Here is a 19052-nt window from a genome sequence, read left to right on the forward strand (position 1 = left end):
TATCTCTTCAGATAAGCAAATTTGAATTTCTGGGGATTGGGCCAGAGAATCTGTAAAACAATTCACGTAAAAAACAATTCATGTAAAAAAACTTGTCTGAAATACCACTGAGGTCTGATAATTTTTTAAATAATTTTCTATCAGTAGTTCTGCTTAGTCAATCAATATGCTAACAGCTAGTATGAAAATTCTTTTATCTTTGGCAATTTTTAAGTGTAATTCAAAATTTTTCATTGTATGACTGAAACAGGTACTACCAAACTAAACACGAGATTCAAACTTAAAACTGTAGATTTGTTTATATGTATTCCACACTGTACTCCAACAATTATTTCAAGAGGCTGAAAAAACACATTTTTCAAGGAAAAGATGTTTTCACGCAACCTATTAGAATCATCATTGCTTAATGTCAGTGATATTTCAGACAAGTTTTTTTACATGAATTGTTTTCTTAGCCTTTAAAACAATAACAGTATCCTCCAAATATTAGTATGTGATTCAGACTTCCACATCTCTGGTAAAAAAAAAAAACCCAAAAGCCGTACATAAAAGGGTTATCCATTGGTGTGACAGCTCTTTACCTTTTCCAATGAAGAAAAATGCTTCAAAAATGTTTTTGCCAAGAAATTATAAAAAATCAAAAAATTTTGAGGGTTGAATCTGTTTGCATATTATACCAATTTGGGGTTACTATATGATGTCTGAGGCCATAAACACATTGCAGAGGTACTTTGGAGAACTAGAGAAAGTCTGAACAACTCAGATTAAATTTGGCAAGTGCATTCATTTTATTGTTCACTTGTTCATTATTTGTATTTTATTTAATTCAATATAATTTTTTTCTTCCAATTGTGTAGCCAATCAGATTAAAATTTGAATACTATCTTGCAGTCAACCAAATTATTTATGATTCTCTGGGTCACTGAGTGAAGTGTAGGTAACTGCCACTGGACTGTGAGGCTTAATACAGAGCTTAGTAGCCCCACAATAGCTTTGGAATCAAGTAGACTAGACCTGGATTTGAGCCCTGGCCTTCCTACTTGCTAGCTGTGGAAGGGGAATTCACTTAACTTCTCTGAGCCTCAGCCCCTCATATGTACCATGAAAAGACCAGTACCCATCTTAAAGGGTCATTATTAACACTGAAGAAGACAATTCTGCAAAGTGCTTAGCACAACACCTGGCCCATAGCAAGGTAGAGATCTTTAATATCCCAATCCAGCCAAATCAGCAAATTTCACTATCACCAAAGAGTTGATTCAAGAAGTAAATAGTAAAGGCACAATCTTTAAATCCCTAATATACCTTCTGTGGGACCGACAGAAAAGATTCAAATGAAATCTTTTTGAGAAGCGTGAAAATGATTTCTAGATACATCCTTTAGTTTAGGAATTCTTTGTTCTAGTGGACTTAACTGTATTAAATTGCCAGTATTTGACCATCTGACCCACAAAACCTGCAGTTTCATACATTCAACCTAATAAATACAAATTGCATATAACGAAGAAAAGTATGGTCTTGCCACTCTCACATAGTTCCCATCTAAAATCAGAAATGTAAGGTTGGTTTAAAAATACGAGGTACAGGGGCGCCTGGGTGGCACAGCGGTTAAGCGTCTGCCTTCGGCTCAGGGCGTGATCCCGGCGTTCTGGGATCAAGCCCCACATCAGGCTCCTCTGCTATGAGCCTGCTTCTTCCTCTCCCACTCCCCCTGCTTGTGTTCCCTCTCTCGCTGGCTGTGTCTATCTCTGTCGAATAAATAAAAATAAAATCTTAAAATAAGTAAATAAATAAATAAATAAATAAATAAATAAATAAATAAAACTACGAGGCACAGTATAGTTAGCACTTTTTAGTGCAACGGACCTGAGATTAAATCCCAGCTGACCCACTATCTAGTGACTTCAAACTCTGTCACCTCTCTCACTCTCTGCTTCCTGTTTGTAAAGCGGAGCTAGCAACGTCACTTTACATGGCTTTGCTGAAGACAAAACGAAACAACACGTACTAAAACATCTTGTAAAATGCATGATTCACGGTAGTCTCCGTTGGCCTATATTCACATTCATGTTCTATAAAGTGATTCACACTGTGGAATGGTTTTAAGCTTTATTTTTCCTTCTTGGTATTTTGAGATGGCAATGTAATAACTGTTTCATTAACAGAAAAGGTTACAAAATACTGTGACGAGAATGGGGATTGGTATAAACATCCTGAGAACAATCGAACCTGGTCCAACTACACTATGTGTAATGCTTTCACTCCTGAGAAACTGAAGGTAGGTTCTATTTCAAATTTCAGTATTGGGTGAGAGTGCCATTATCTTCACTTATAAATGTATGCATAACTTTAAAATACCTGCTACCAAGAAGCCAGCCTATTCCAAAGAAGGAAATCAGATCATGGCCTGAGAGTTCTAAGGACTCTCTGAAGTAGCCTTAGAGGAAATGACATTTTACTTTCTGGTTGGCACTCAGTGTCAAGAGTTCCATGAGAATCAGGCCATTTATAACGAGGGAAACAGTGTCCATGGAAGAGATGATGGGATTCCCCATGATGCCAGATCTTAGGCAGCATTTCCAGGGACGCTCTAAGATCTCTCTTCTACTGGAAGAGTTCCAAAATTGCAGATTTTTTGCCCCAAGTCACAAAGTGACAGTTGCCCCCCATTCCCCGCCCCAAGACACCCATTATAGTTTTACTATCAGGCCTTGAAGAAACCCTTAGAATGAGGCTTCTCATCTACGTGTTGATACAGGTGTGGCAGTTTAGTCTGTTCCGATTTGTTAGTATTTGTCTCTTACCGCCTGTTAAATATTCATAATATCATTTCTGCTTAGAAACATTTAAGCCAGACACCTACTCTCCAAATGCATGGAGAAATCTGAAAAAAAATCACGAAGCCCACTATCAGCCTCCTCTCCCCATGCTGCTGGGAGAAACAGTCGGTCAGTATTAAACCACACAGGCTATCCCTGAGCAGCCCTGGTGCTACAAGGGAAGCCTATTGTTTCCTTCAAAGATAGGCTTGTGTGCTAAGTAATTACTAAGTTGGAAGCTGAAAGCACATCAGTGCTTCTGTACACTATAGAGCAGATGTAGGAGTATAGAAAATTTTCCTTTTATTTAAAACAAAACAAGGAAGAACAAAAAGCAAACAAGATGAATAGGTAGCTTAGAGACCAGTTGACTAAAGACCAGAGGAATATCTTGTCACGGGCATAGGCTGGGGGCACCAAAGCCTGTTACCGCTTCACAAATTACTTAGTCACCCCCTGAGAATCAGATGCATGTCTACATCCTAATGGAGAGCTATTTACTTAATAAGATCTGATTGAAATTACATGTCACCAAGTAAGGAATTCCTGAATCAGTGCTGATTATAATTTTACAGAAAAAAATTGTAAACCTGTTAAATGAATTGTTACAAAGAGTGCAAATCCAAATAAATAATTCCTAGGCTGCCATATTTGACCTCTCTCTCTGGCCATGTCTGAGATAGAAATAAAGTATTTTAAGAGTAAATGTTCCCCTCCAAGCACCTAACATAATGATTAAAATTCGTTGCACAAATCTTCCAGCTATATACAGGCAAAAAAAAAAAAAAAATTGAAGAAAGCAACTTAGAATTTATTAAAAAAAGAAAAGAAGAAGAAGCACTTCTCAGTCTTAAGAATGACACCAAGAATGGCAACTAAATTATGAGCTGTTGGTTTAATCTTACACATTTAGACAACTTTATTTCAGAAGAATAAATATGTTTTAAAGTATTCTGGAGGCAACTGAAAGAAAATGAATTAGGTTATATAAAGTTTTCTTAGAAATAAAATATACAGAGATAAAAATAAAGTGACAGAGGTTAGGGGCATGGCTATATATCCAAATTAAAAACAGTATTTTAAATGGCAAGGGGATTCTATATGGTGAACTATTTAAAAGGAAAACTCTTAGAAAGTGCCACTCCCGGTTTTGTCTAGTGGTGAAGTTAGAAAAGTAGCCAGAAAAGGAATTGGTGGGAGAAAAGACAGGAGCTGAGTATTAGTTTTCTTGCAAAGATTCCTAAATACTTTCTAAGAAAGGGAGTATAAGCTATTTTGAAGTCTTTATCAGCTCTAGCTATAAACCAGCTATTCCAACATTGTCATCATTTCTGTAAGGATAAAAGGGTTGCTGTTAGGAGAGTAGTTATCAATGAAAGTGCAAATAATATGTAGATGCCCCATCCGGTGGTGCAACAGCCACAATTCAGGAGGACTTGATTAGTTCATTTTGAAATTCTAACGCCTAGAAAGGCAGTATTTGTTTCTGTCCAGCATTAATGCACATCACCAAACAAAAGACTCTGCATGCTTCGAAAGCCGTTTAGCAGAATCAGTGCTTCCATATCAGGCTCTTCACAAGGAAATTGACAAGAATCAAGTGTTGAAGCGTAATGATTTGTACATAAATGCCACATTTCTCCCAGGAATTAAAAAACTGCATAGAAATGATCCAACTTATTCTGACATGTCTTGCATTTGTATCATATGTTCTATTGATTACTAAGCGGTGTCACTTTTTGCTTTATGCTTTATGTGGTTTGAGTTTATATTATTAGGTGAATAGAAATGAAAAAATGTTCTGTCTTCCTGACTTAACATCTGGAGCTCTATAACACCAATTTTCTTGTGGTTAGTGTTTACATATCATCTTTTCCCGTCCTTTTATGTTCAGTATTTCTGTATCCCGGTAGTTAACGTTGTTTCTTATAAGCGGCATATATTGTTTTAAAAATCATTTAGTTTTGACCAAATTATTTGAGAGATGAGGACTACTGAGATCCAGAGGGGTGAAGTGACTGACTGATAAGAGTCACACAAAGACTTAATGTTTAGTATCCCAAGTAAAGAACAGCATTGATGAATCCATTCTTATGCTCTTCCCACCACATCATGAATATTCTAGTATAACTGATAATCTTATAATATTTAACCTGTTAACCCCAAATATTATGATTCAATATAATCTAATTCTCTGAAACATTTGTTGTAATTTTAGTAGATTTTTTAAAGGACGAGAACAGTTGTTGATTTACACAGACATTAAAAACAGAAACTGTTTCCCTCCTCTATTATCATTTATTTGCCTGTTTATTTTTATAACTGTTTTGTTGTTGTTGTTGTTGTTGTTCCAGAATGCATACGTCCTGTACTACTTGGCTATTGTGGGCCATTCTTTGTCAATTTTCACCTTGGTGATTTCGCTGGGGATTTTCGTGTTTTTCAAGTAAGTACCCTCATAGCATCTGCTTTTTATTTTCTTCTTCAAGGTACTGAAATAAATGGTAAACTGCAAGAGTTCGGGGAAGGGTGGTCTGTAAACCACAAGATAAATGCAACACTGGGAGTCATGAGGTAGCAAGGAAAATGAAATTAATTAAAACATACTTTTTAACCCTATCTCTGAGGAAAATAAGATGGATTCATATAATTTTCAAAGGCAACATGGCTCCTTCCCAAAATGAAACAGTCCTGTGAGCCCATAGGTACACTGTGTTAACATGTGAAAAGCTCCACTTAACCATGGCTAAGGTTGCAGGAAGTACTGAGGAGAGGCTCCTCTTCCTTCTTTCACCCTCATCCTAAAATATGGAGGCCATGGCCAGAAGCTCAAATGCACCTTGCCTAATTATGAGCTTACCACAGGTGGATTTGCCCAGAAGAGAAGCATGGCTAGTGAGCCCAGAATAGTGTTTGGCCATGGAAGGAAGGTAAGGCTCCTTTCTGGTCCCGACTCACTCAGCTGGGACCAAGGAGAATCTCTGGAAGAAGAGTTAAGTGTCAGTGTTTTGCCCTTGCAAACGGAGCATTGTCAACCACAGTTACCTTCTAACACTCTGAGGAGTAAAATCCCAGTGAGGTTTCTATTCCAAGGCCATGTCTATGCACTTGATTACATTATCTACGGCAAAATGATTAAGTTGAAATAAATATTGATTTTGTAATAATGGAGAATTTGAAACATTGAGTCTGTTTTTTCAGGAATGACTTCATCATGCATGTGAGACAGTAATGTATATTAAATTCAGTCCTAGAAATGTCCTAAATTTAGTGTGATTTCTTCAAATCAAAGGCAGGAGGCACTACATTACCCTTTCATGAGAATTCTGACTAATTTCTGTACTACTGGGCTGTGTCCTTCAACTAATGTATTCTTTAGTTGTGGTATTATACAAATGGTCAAGAAAAGCTCCTTCATAGGCTTAGACTACAAATAATCCTCCACACTTCAAAGATGTGATCGTACATATCTGTGATTCATACATAGTATAACAGAATCTTAATTTGATTTTTGTTAAAACGTTATCATGATACTACTAAAAATTAAGCCAAGGGGAGAATCACCTGTGAGCACACCTTGAACACAACTACTATTATTATTGTTCCCTTGATCCTTTTTAATCTTTGTCTTCATCTTATACCATTATCACAGTAGGTCTGTATCTTATGTAGTCAAGATTCTTACTCTGACCACGCGACGTAACTGAATAGCAATTTTTTGTTGACTGAATAACAATAATTAGATAATAGTAAATAAATAAATAATAATTTAAATAAACAGAGAATGAGCTCCCTCCATATATGGTTTAACTGGAGAAAGATATAAACAAAGCAACAAGACATAAGGGATTAATTACTAGAATTAGAAAAGAAGAGTATTTTCAATTATAATGATCAGAATATGGGGGAGTAAACACACAGCATGATTAATCTTGGAATTTCTGTTCATTTTTCAACTGCACTTGACCACGGTGAATAAATACATCATCATGGCTCCTGTACAACTTTGATTAAAAAGTCTGTCACTAAGAGTCTAACCTTTAAAATTTTTAATATAACCATAAAAAAAATTGAAAGGAAAAAAATGGAAAGAAACAACCCCCAAATTTGTAATGGTGCAACTAATAAATGTATTCAGGAGTTTAAAGATAAAAAAATGTCAACAGGACATTTCTTCGTTCTTTATTTCTGCAGCCACTTAAATAAGTGATGTGAGAGCCAAATCAGCAAAGAAAATAAGAATATTCCTTCAACACTCATTTCTGTATTAAAGCCACTGAAGATGTGTGTTTAAAAGTGCAGCACATAAGTAAAGTAAAATATTTCTCAACTCCAGTTAGACCCAGAACAAAATTAATCTGGTTGAACCCTTGAGAGAATTTGGGGGCAGCACCTAATTTTGTCCTACTGTCTCTCATTTCCAAAGGCCTACCAAACAGCAACTTAACTCTTGGGAGGAAAATCAAGTCATATTGGTCTATAATCTTAATATGGTAACGGGAAGACAGAGGCTGCAATAGCTCTTTCTGCAGAGTGCACACAACCAGAGATGGATAGGATATGAAAACCACACATGCTGAGATACCAAATCTTCAGATCTAAAAGCAGTCACATCTGAGTGTTATACTTGTTCTTAATTTTATCTTAAACTGCCCAAACTAAAAATATCAAGGGCATCCGTTTTCTTCAAAGTATGAAAAAAAATTAAAGTATGTTTCTGAATCTTCAGATTTTTTTCCTGTACATTTGCATTTCATAAATATTAAGAGCAAAAAATAAAAGGTAATTCTGATCTATCACTGGATTTTATCTTTTAATTAACAACATTTTCCCAGAATTGTTTTCAAATGCTCAACATCACCCTTAAGGTCTTTACTGCATATTACAACGGAAGCTTTTATGATTTATGCACTTAAGTGGCATCATCTGTGTGAAACCTGAGCAAAAATATAATCATCACTCCCTTGCTTAATTCTACATTCCCAGGCTTGAGTTATTTTGCAAAATCTAATCAATTTCATAAAACTTTCATGAAACCAAAATGAGAAGTTACACCCAGCTCCACTTTTGAGACCTAATGCCCCCATTCATAATCATCCCATTGAAATCTCACTCTCAACGCATAAAATGTGCCTTATAGGGTCTATAAATAGGAATAACCCTGCAGGTGTCCCCCTCAAACCAGCAGGCTAAGAAAGCCTCCAGAGGAATTTAAAGTTACTAAATATACAGGAGGCTGTGGAACTGCCAATACTTTGCTGCTAAAAATCTGGGAAATTACTCACATATACACTCATTTTCTTCACAGGAAAAATAGTTAGGAGCAACAATACAGAGAGGGATTAAATAGAAACATCAAATTTATTCAGCAAGACTCCTCACCACTAGATGCCAATAGTAAATGTCAACAAGAGAGTTAAGATGAAGATACCCTTAGGGAAGACTGTCTTGAGAAAGTCACATAAGTGGCCATTTATTTGTGTTTGTTCCCTGACCATTTTAAGCAAGTTTGCAATAAAATTCACTTATCCCATCAGTTCCACTTAGAATTTATCAATTGACATTTCTGTGGAATAGTCCTAAATTACTAAAACATCTCACTGTTTTCTCTCAAGAAAGCACCACAGTCAAACATTCATTAACACCCATTTTGACTGCTTGATACTCATGCCTTACTGATTATTAAATTTTGAATATTAATTACTCTTGCCTGAAAATGAATAGAGATATATGTTGGAAGGCAGGGGGTGTTTTTATTGCATTGCATTATTACATTGGCCACATCAGCACAAAAGCAGGGTTTCCATAGGGACCTTCAGAAGCAATACTGATTCCTCTCTACTCACTCAGTATGCACTGTTTTTCTTTGTCACACCTACATAGTGGATGGGTAGATAACGCTTTGTCTTGAACTTGTATAGTAGCCACTATTATATATCTTTGGTTGCCTTCCTAGTGCTCCAGAAAAGCCACTAAGTCAATGGCACCAAAGATAGCCTCCTGTCTCCCAACGTTCCCTTGACATGACAGGACACAAAAGATAACTGTCGCTCATGTCTTGGAAAACTGTTCACTCATAGAACAGTAGTAATAGGAAAAGAAGCAAGAATTATTATTGAAAAAGGATTTCCTTAAGGATAAAGATTTTGTGCTAAATCCCAGGGTATAAAGTCTCTTGTCAGAGAGGAAAGCTATATAAGATATTGGGATTTGAATTTTCCTAGGAGTTTTAATGCAATCCATTCCGCATTCCCTCCATTCCCCTCACTTGCCTTGTCCACTGTGAACAAGATACGGTAGCTAGATAGAGGAAACCTTAGAGTTAAACGCTGAAAACTACAACTGCTTGTACCCATCACAGCAGTCATTCCAATGCATATTTTCGCATGCACGGTAAACTCAAAACAACTTTTACTTGTTTTATTACTTGCTTCTTTCCTTCTTTACTTTGAATGTGACTATCATTACAGTTTTATTAAAGAAGTGAACACTGCTCTTCCTTATCCTGTGATACCAAACTGGTTTATGCAATCTGCAAAACTCAAGGCAAATATTAAATGCCTTCTCTTATAACTACAAGCTCCCCCAGATCACCCACATACATACATAGGGTCCCAATTACTTGAAACATTTTTTAGTGTGGAAGATTTACACCAAATAAACTAAAACCATGAAAATAACATTTAGTTTTCGCCTTAAAATATGGCATCTTGAGATTCATACCGAAGTAAATCATTATCTCTTCCTCACATACGAGTGACACTTTGGTTGGGCCAAGACAGACATAGATTGGGTTGTCTTTTCCTCCTGCTATTAGAGAATCTATAGTACTTGGGGTTCTCAAAAGTAAGCAATGTTCTGTCTATCTAAATAGCTATTTCTTTTCATCAAGAGGAATGAGGTATAGCTAACCCCAGGTTTGTGCTATTTTCTGCTTACGACATTTCAGATCTGACAGATCTGTTCATTCAAGCAACAAGACATTTTTGCATTGAGAACAACTGAATACCTAATTACTTATATTAAGTTCAGTTAACCTCTTTAGCACCCTACACCTCTCCTTCAGAACAGTTATCCTAATGAGAGTAAATAAACAATTATGTAGCATATAAGGTCCCTGTAGACAGAAGCTGTTTTGTTCACCCATATATCCCTAGCATCTACCAGAAGGTCTGAATCATATGGTAATGTGTGCTGGATTATTAAATGGGTTCACAGTAATATGCATTGGATTACTGAATGAATTTTAATAAACTTAAAGTACTTCTAACTTGCTTCAAAAAGCTGAGTGTAAATGTCATCAAGTAAGTGTAATAAAATTTCTTAAACTCAATAAGCAGGAATTATATTGAAACTTCAAGACACAGAAACTCATATTCTATACTAGTCATATTCTTCCTTTGGAGCCTAACAGTTTATCCGGCTTTAAACCAGGTCATTTTCTCATTATGTACATAATACTGCACTGGATATCGGTTTTCACTACTGTTGAACAACAGCATAATGTCCAATGTTAGTTAGTTAATACCTATAGCAAGAACTTGGCAAATGTTCAGTATGATACAAAGTATAAGATATGAGACAATCTAGCATTTAATGTAATTCTCTGATATACTGGAGAGCTGTTTACTGGTCACAGCTTGAAAAAGTAAACTGCTCTTATGTAAAGGTTTTGTAATTTAAAAACATGAGTATCAAACTCTGCAAGGTGTCAGACACTCTTCTAGGTGGACAAAACGAATTCCTTTAGCACCCCCACGCTGGTGAGAGAAACAGAGAAAATAAGACGCAATAAACAGATAGATGATATGTCAGGAGGTGGTGTTAAGAACAAAAAATAATAAAGCAGGGATAAGAGGGCCAGGGAGTAATAAGCTAGAAGGGGAGGACGTATACTTTTGATTTACACAGAAGACTAAGCATTAACCAGTTCTTTAAGCTGATGTCGTACGTCGGCAGATTATTGAACTCTACCTGGTCAAAAGAAAACCAGACATGAGAATCGCAGCTCTGTTTGATGCATTCATCCATACTCATCGTACCATACTCATCATACTCAACAAGGTCAACTGTTGTTGGTTTAAGCCAGGCTGAATCCGATAATAAGACCACAGATATTTGCCCCCAGTGAGAAGAGTTATAAAATGCTATTATGACTCTATGGAAAATGGCAGGTCACAGGTTTGATGTAGCAGTTGCAGTATTGAAGAGTTTATGCAGTGTAAATGGGTATGATGTTTCACGTAAATATTTTTTTCTTTTTAAAGCCTTAAGTTTGCAGCCTACTTTTATAATACTATTATAAAACCAATTAGGTTTGGTTTATTTAACAGAGCTTTCTGCTGCCAAATAAAGTAGTACATGGATGTGTGTGTGTATGTGTGTGTGTGTTTAAGTTCTTCTCTAAACCCTTCCTGGATATAAAGTTCTGCATTCCATCCCTGCTCAAGTTGCAAATTTTAAAATATTCTGTATTGACTGTTTACTAATGGTTATGCTTCCTGAGAGTTGAAAGACATAGCTACAATAATCAAAATATGCTCTAACAGATGCCCTCATGACTTAAATCTACTTTTTACTACAGGTAATTGCATTTTCTTTTGATATGAAATTTAGGAAAGCATTGTAAATACACCCAGACCATTCTCCTATTTCATCTTTCCCCGGAATTCCCTTTTCAAAATTCCTGGAATACTAACTTTATTCCATGAAGATTTTTAAGGAATAGTTACTGTGATTAATCATTGGCATCATTAACTGAATGTTTTAAATTTTCACATTATGCTGAACATTTTTTGACTGGATCAATTATGGTAAATGCAAGATTTTTGTTCATCAGGGATAATCATTCCAATTTTGTTATAGCCATCCTGCAGGGCTCTCTCCATTTGCATCAAAAAGTGAAATAGGATATTCAAACTAATGTTTATGTATGTGCTTATTCACACAAATACATATGTACAAGCTTATGGAGTGGAGGAGAAAGGAATAAAAAATCCAACAAATTGTTTAGTGTCCAAAAGGTAGGAAATGGCTATGCCAACAAGCGGCAATGCTTGGATGGGTTTCATCAGATGCAGACCACACTGTGCCTCCTAACGAGATCAAATTTGAGCCTATTTAGAATTCTCTGACTGTGTCTGAGCTCCACCATCAGGAGGATGTGGAAAGGGAGAACCACAGAGTTGATTCTAGTTGGAATATGAGAAATAAGAAGATGAAAGAAGAAATGGCAAAAGAGAAGAATGACAGAGACTTAATAAGGTCTGGGATGGGTCAAGGACACGAATTCAGTACTTTGTCAAGGGCAGCCTTGGTCCCGACTTCATGCTCTGTTATCCCGTTTGCCACACGATTTCTGCCTGGTTACATCAATGAATATTCGACTTTTCATCTGAAGCACACTCCAGACCCTAATTCCAAGGGTTGCTCTTGTAAGAGTCCTTCTCTTAATCAATTTCACGACATTTGTTATAATTGAAAGTGATTTTATCCCTCACTCTTTCAGTTACTGTATGAAGTCACCCTGAGGACTGAAAACTATGAGCTACCGTGACGGGAAAACTGTTTTTAAAAATCAGGCAGAAAAGTGGTATTGAGTCTTAAAGATGGGACTGGCTTCACTTATTTCTTATAGGTCTCTCATCTATTGCTAAAGGAAATATTACAAATATTACCAACATGTTGTTGGTTTTTTTCCAGGTACTTCAACACTGTGGCCCTGATTACTGCTTTCGGTTACTTTTTCTTCCAGGAGCCTTGGCTGCCAAAGGGTGACTCTGCACAAGAACATGTTTCTGACTTACATCCTGAATTCTATGATTATCATCATCCACCTGGTTGAAGTCGTACCCAATGGAGAGCTCGTGAGAAGGGATCCGGTGAGCATTGCATGATTTGCTTGTGATTTATTCTTAAGGACATAGTACCTATAAATAGTGACCATGGTGCTATTGTCTGACTCAAACAGCTGTTTATATGTGTGATCATATTTACTTTTACAGTTGAGCATGGTGTATCATTTCTGTATAGTGATCGGAAGTAATTGCTATGTGCAGTAAAGGGCTGGGAATAATTCAGTCATAACCAAATAAGAATTATATAACAAATCATGACTTTTACTACTGATCAAAAATGTACTCACATCCATGGGAAGTTTACTGAGCACATCTTGTAAACATAGGCAATACCAGGTGTACTAAGACAATGCCTCAATGTGTCACTAATGGGTTACAGGTAAGCCTATATAGGAATCCCCTTCGCATCCTGACACGGGGCTGGGCTTGTGCCAGTCAACTGACCTATAAGTAGCTATGCATTTACTGTGGTAAGCCATATAAACACTGTCATGTTTATGTCTGCATGACTTGAAAAAGGTTTAAATACCCCGAGCTCGCTCACTCTCATTTCCCAGTCTCTGCTGATGATCCCCATTGACTGAGCTCAGCCATAAACCGAGGGCAAGGAAGCCCTGATGGAGATGTACAGATGGGTTTCTCTGGACCCAGGGCAGTGGGAGCAGGATGGAGGGTGCATTTTAAAGCACAAACAGAAGCTATCTAGCACACAATGAATGACCAAGGGATATTTTCATTCTTGTTTCTCTGCTTAACTGTGTTATGCAAGCATCTGTAGATAGCCTCATCTTTCAAAACTGGCATTTGACAGCTCTGCCAACCCAAAGACAAAAATGCGTGAAATCTGCCCAGAGCGTGCATCCTGCGTGGCAGTGGCATGGCATGGGAAAGCAGCTCAACTGGCTTCTAAGGAATCCACAGTGTTAATCATTTTTGCAATGTGGATATATCCAGAAAGATACTATGGTCCATCTTTTAAAACCATGGTGTCTGTTATCTGAGACAGTCTTATCTTACCTGCAGAATGTGATCCAATGGGTTACCTTGATGAGTTTTCTTTTTTAATGTCAGCTGATTTTAATAAAAATCATTTCATTTCATCTAGTCTTCCCAAGACCCTAGCAAAGGATGGATATTATTCCCATTATTAACTGAGTAAACTGAGGCTCAGTAAAGGGACAGGTCCTCTCTACTGTGGTAATTTAGAGATGGGATCAAACCCAGACATGTCTCACTCAGAAGCCCATCCTGTCTCCTATATACCACATGGTGCTCTTGATTTATTTCTTGAGGAAGATGTGTTCTTAAAGAAATGGGCTCAATAAAAAAAAAAAAAGAAAGAAATCTTGCCATTTGTGACGACGTGGCTGGAATAGAGGGTATTATGCTAAGCAAAATAAGTCAATCAGAAAGAGACAATTATCATATGATCTCACTCTCATGTGGAATTTAAGAAACAAAACAGAGGATCATAGAGGAAGAGAGGAAAAAATAAGACAAGATGAAATCAGAGAGGGAGACAAACCATAAGAAATCATAGGAAACAAACTGAGGGTTGGCGGAGGGGAGAGAGATGGGGGGATGGGGTAACTGGGTGATGGACATCAAGGAGGGCACGTGATGTGATGGGCACTGGGTATTATATAAGACTGATGAATCACTGACCTGCACCTCTGAACCAGTAATACATTATGTGTTAATTAATTGAATTTAAATTTTTTAAAAAGTAAAAAAAAGAAAGAAAGAAAGAAAGAAAGAAAGAAAGAAAGAAAGAAAGAAAGAAAGAAAGAAATGGGCTGAGCCATTCCAAAGTGGTAATTGTCCATAGTTGGATACATACGCTATGTTTAATTAGGGAAGCTGACTCCTACTAAGATGTAGAAGTAATTAACTAAGCATTTCTCAGCAGAAAAGACTCAAATTTTTGGTTTCCCATACCCCATTAAGTGTGGAAATCCTGAAAAAGTTACTAACTGTGTGGAGGAGGACAGGAAATGGCACTTTAGTCATTAAAGAATCAATGCGGTGTTCAGTCACATTGTAAAGTATTATAAATTCTTGAGTAGTCTCTCTCCCATCACTCTTGTGGGGGTCTCATACCCACATGTCATTCCACCAGCCCACTCTCTAGAGGCTTGTAGGGTGAAGGGGGCTTCTCATCCATTGGGTAAGACCATACTAGTTTAGTATGGTCTTCCCTAAATAGTCTAAATTCAGGATTTTTCTGAATTTGCTGTTCAATTACAGAAGCCATTTAACCTTATCCATCAACGAGGAAAATAAAAACTGCCCTGGTTACTTCCAAGAGCTTGTCCTGGAGTCCCAAAAGAAGCATAAAGCTTTTAAAAATTCCCAAGGGCGCAATATTGCAAATGATTGCTCACAGGGTTGCTGCTAACTCTTGCCCTGCAACTAACGCCCTAGGTCTCTGCACTTGGCTTCCCTAACTCATCTATATTAGTCTACTCATTGCTCTTAACGGTCTCATGAGTTATCATCATGGGGTCTTTTCACTTTTATCGATATTTTAGGGGCAGACGTGCCTGTATACTTTGCCAGTCACCATGCACAGACTGCCTCTTAGCCATCACCAGGTCCACCCGGCTCTGCCTTGCAGCTTCTCTATTGCCCGGAAACCTATAATAAAGCCTGTAAGCAGATGTCCAGGGACCCAGTTCAACCACCATGCAGCTGATCTCCTGGGAGAATGAAGGGTGTGAGCATAGAGGAGCCAGAGATATTAACAGGAAGCTTTCTCATGGAGGAGTGAGGGTGGCTCTGTCGCACACATTAGGCACTCTCAAAATGACCTAAGTTTGAAAAACAGGAAAGAAGCTTATCTTTATGGCATGACTAGCACCTGGTGCTGCCAATCAATATATTGTTAACCTAACCGACTTGTTACTTTTAGCTATGCGAGAACAAACTTCCTAGGGAAAAATAGTAAAATCTTGAAAGGTAGACTTTAATCCAATCAATCAAGTGTTTATTGAGTGCCCCAAACTCAAATTTTAGTCTTTAAGCTGAACTGAATTCATAGAATTTGGGGAACATAGCTATTTATGACATTCCCTTCACAATCCCTAGAAATAGACCACACCTCATGCGCACAGGGTTTCCTATGTCTCACAACCATACATGGGGGATTCAGCCCTTTGTTTACCTATTTCCAAGTGTTTTAAGTTTTTTTTTTTTTTTTAACGGAAAACAAAGGAGCAAAAAGACTGTGTTCCTGAAAGAGAAGCCTCGTCTCCTCTGAGGGCAGACAAAATGAGAATAAGCCACCAATAATAAGCCACTGACAGTGGGAAACAGGGAACGGTCATAATGTGTGAACACCCTGTGCCCTCTTTCACATTTCCAAAAGTCTTTTTATTCCATAAGACAAAATTTGGAAATCTGCACCCTCTACCAAATACATATAAATAGTGTCGGCTAAAAAGAAATGGCTACAATGACAAAAATTATTTCATATTTGTAAATTGTAAAGCATAATGCACTTGGCCCCCCAAAACTAGGTCATTTGTGTTTAGTACGTTTTCTGTTTGCGACAGTCATTGTCTTCCAGTGAGATGCTGCTAAATCTCCTTTCTAACCCTCCGTATGCCAACAACACAGACCTGCTGTCTCTAAGCAAACTAAGTCAGTTCAAGAAAGGGCAAGAAAGAACCCTCGAGTAGATGTGTCTTATATGTTATTCATCCCTGAAACTGCTTATTTCCGAGAGAGACACAGATCTTGAAATCTGTGTTATAGCTCACCTTGAAAATACATATTCTGTCATAAATGTGTTCATAGAAGCCCAATTTATTTGTTAAGTATCGCTTCCCATCCAGAAGACTCTGAAAGTGAACTGCAATTGAAACTATAAATTCAGGCATCAAGAAAGGAGAAATTTTCCCTGTTGTAATAATATAGCTAAATGTATAGGGGATAAGCAAGAAGTAGGAAAAGTTTAAGTAGGAAAGCCCCATCTTTCCTAAGAGTAAAGTTCTCCACCTCTAAAGAGACAGACAAAATAATATCTCAACACTGAGACTCAGGTCATCAATATATTACTAAGTCACATGCAAAATTATATATTTAAAATTTACTTTAAATGAATTATTTGAAATATTGCATTTTTCTTGAAAAAGTGACATTCCAGAAAACTTAGATTAAGGTTTATCCATAGCCAAGAAGAGTGGAGTTAATAAAGAAAAGTCCAAGGAAAGACCAAAAAAAAAAAAAAAAAAAAACCCCACAAGAAATTTTTGAAAAGGGGAAGTTATTGGACATTGTCAATTACAAGTACCAATTGCAGTTACAACTAACATATATATATATATATATATATATATATATATATATATATATATATATATACACCAAGTATATAACTGCAGCCATAAATTAAAGCATATTTATCAGCATTCCATTTATCTATGATTCAGGTATGTGTCTCCTTTAAAAAAACAGAATATATAATTTTTAAAGACACTTTTTCTCTTATGCAAACTAAAGGCAGAGTTGTGGATTATTTTTTCATTTTGACCCAATTCTCAGGTCACTGAATCAGCAGTTAAGAGGCAGAAAGATTTTCCTTCCCAGTGCCCAAGGGAATATATTAAAAAGAAAGTTATTTCTTGTAAAAGGAGGCTGCATCATCCCAAATGCTGTTGCACTACTTCTATAAGAGTTTATTTTGCTGGGGGCAGAAGAAAACAATGTTCTCACTCCTCAGTAGGGAATCCCCATGGGTTTGTGGTCCCTTTCCCATCAAAGTAGCTAGTTTCTTCCCTTGGAAGTTTTTTAGTTAGGCAGATTCTCTCCTGTAAAACCAAGGGTGAGAATTTCATTCCTTGACATTCTTTTTTAAAAAGTTAAACTCAGAATAACTCATGGCATAGATAAGGGCTGAATAGAGCCTCAGTTTATTGAGTGATGTGAAAATTGCCCATTGTCATTTGTGTCATTTGAGCATTTCATTTCCATAATATCTAAAATTTCATTTTCTTGTTCTATCTGCTTATTTGATGATCTTCATGTAGAGAGTCAGGAGGCAGAATTAAAAGCATTGTTCTTACTGCATCTAAAGGAAGCTGGCAGCATATTTGTCATTTTCTAGAAAGAAATGTCTCTCTGCACCTTTTCTTTGGGTCTAAAAGGGACAATAGAGGGAAATTAGTTTTTACCGGGAACCTGGGCCCTTTGCACTTCAAAAGCCAAAATAAGCCAGTCACATTTTCTATAGCCTCTTATATAAGTAAAGTCAGATGGGTCCCAAGTTGGGAAAAACAAAGTAAATTTCTTCTAATTCTAATTTGTTTGGGACAGTTGAGCTACCAGACTATGTCAGAACTTCATTCTTATCGCAGGAAGATCAGTTTGGAATGGATACCGAGAACTGAGACACCAGAGACAGATGAAACCCAGGGTTGGAAACTGGACTCCTCATACCCAGCCCAGAGGAGGCTGGTGCAAGGGAGGGCATCTCAGTGTGAGAGAGATGACAGGGACAGCAGAGTTTTTGAGATGAGAGAGATCAGTGCAGGTAAAAGTAGATTGGAATTACCCACTTTAGTAGTCTATGGAAGAAATTAGACTGGGAATGAAAAAGTATGATGGATTTGAGGGACAATGCAGAGAGAATGATGGTAAGGAAATATCCTATTCCGATCTTTTATGCCATTTCACTTTACTTATACATCAAAACCAATAAATGGTATTTTAACCAAGATCATATGGTGCAGAAAAGTATGGAGGATTTCCTTATTTCTTTTAAAATTTGTTATTTATAACTGACCACTTTCCCATATGGATTTGAAGAATTTATTGCTAAAATGGCTATAAAACCTCAGCCCAACCTATAGTTTCTCTCATCTGGCCAATCTGGGTGGTTCCTCTGCACGGGAAATCAGTGACTTACAAATGGTACCTTGTGAGATGGTTTATGTAGCGAGGCTTCATGTCAACGTTTGCAGCTAGCTTCCCCTGCTTGGAAAAGGCTATCATGAATTTCTTATAGATTTGTTTTCATTCTCAAAAAGCTTCTAGTTGAAATAGAAGGAATTTTGTGTTCTCCCTTGGTGGTACACGCTGTTGGTTCGTTGCTGGGAAGCTATGGAGCAAGTCAGTTTGAGATTTGCTGTGCTTAGCGGGATTGCTCCAGATACTATGGCATTGATCTTACTGATCTTACAGGATCTCAAATCCTTAGCTCTTACCCTTACTTACAGATTATTCTGCAACGTTAAGCAACTTAACGTACTTAACCTCACTTTTCTAATGTGTAAAGTGCAGGTGATAATAGCACCTTCCTCGTAGAGTCGTTTGTGAGGGTTAAGTGAACTGATACACTTAAAATCTTCAGAACAGTCTGGCACATAACAACTCT

At 37.1% G+C, this 19052-nt stretch overlaps 1 protein-coding gene across 1 annotated transcript in view; it reads left to right on the forward strand.

Moving 5' to 3' along the window:
* The window catches only part of CALCR (calcitonin receptor), a 61714-nt gene that overhangs the window by 12657 nt on the left and 30005 nt on the right, over positions 1–19052 (forward strand). Inside the window, exons 4-6 of the mRNA XM_008686242.2 lie at positions 2166–2278; positions 5174–5265; positions 12574–12700. Of these exons, the coding sequence (XP_008684464.2) occupies positions 2166–2278; positions 5174–5265; positions 12574–12700 (332 nt within the window). The remainder of the gene's footprint in view (positions 1–2165; positions 2279–5173; positions 5266–12573; positions 12701–19052) is intronic.

This window comes from Ursus maritimus, unplaced genomic scaffold (assembly GCF_017311325.1).
Source record: "Ursus maritimus isolate PB19 unplaced genomic scaffold, ASM1731132v1 scaffold_3, whole genome shotgun sequence".
NCBI lineage: Eukaryota > Metazoa > Chordata > Mammalia > Carnivora > Ursidae > Ursus > Ursus maritimus.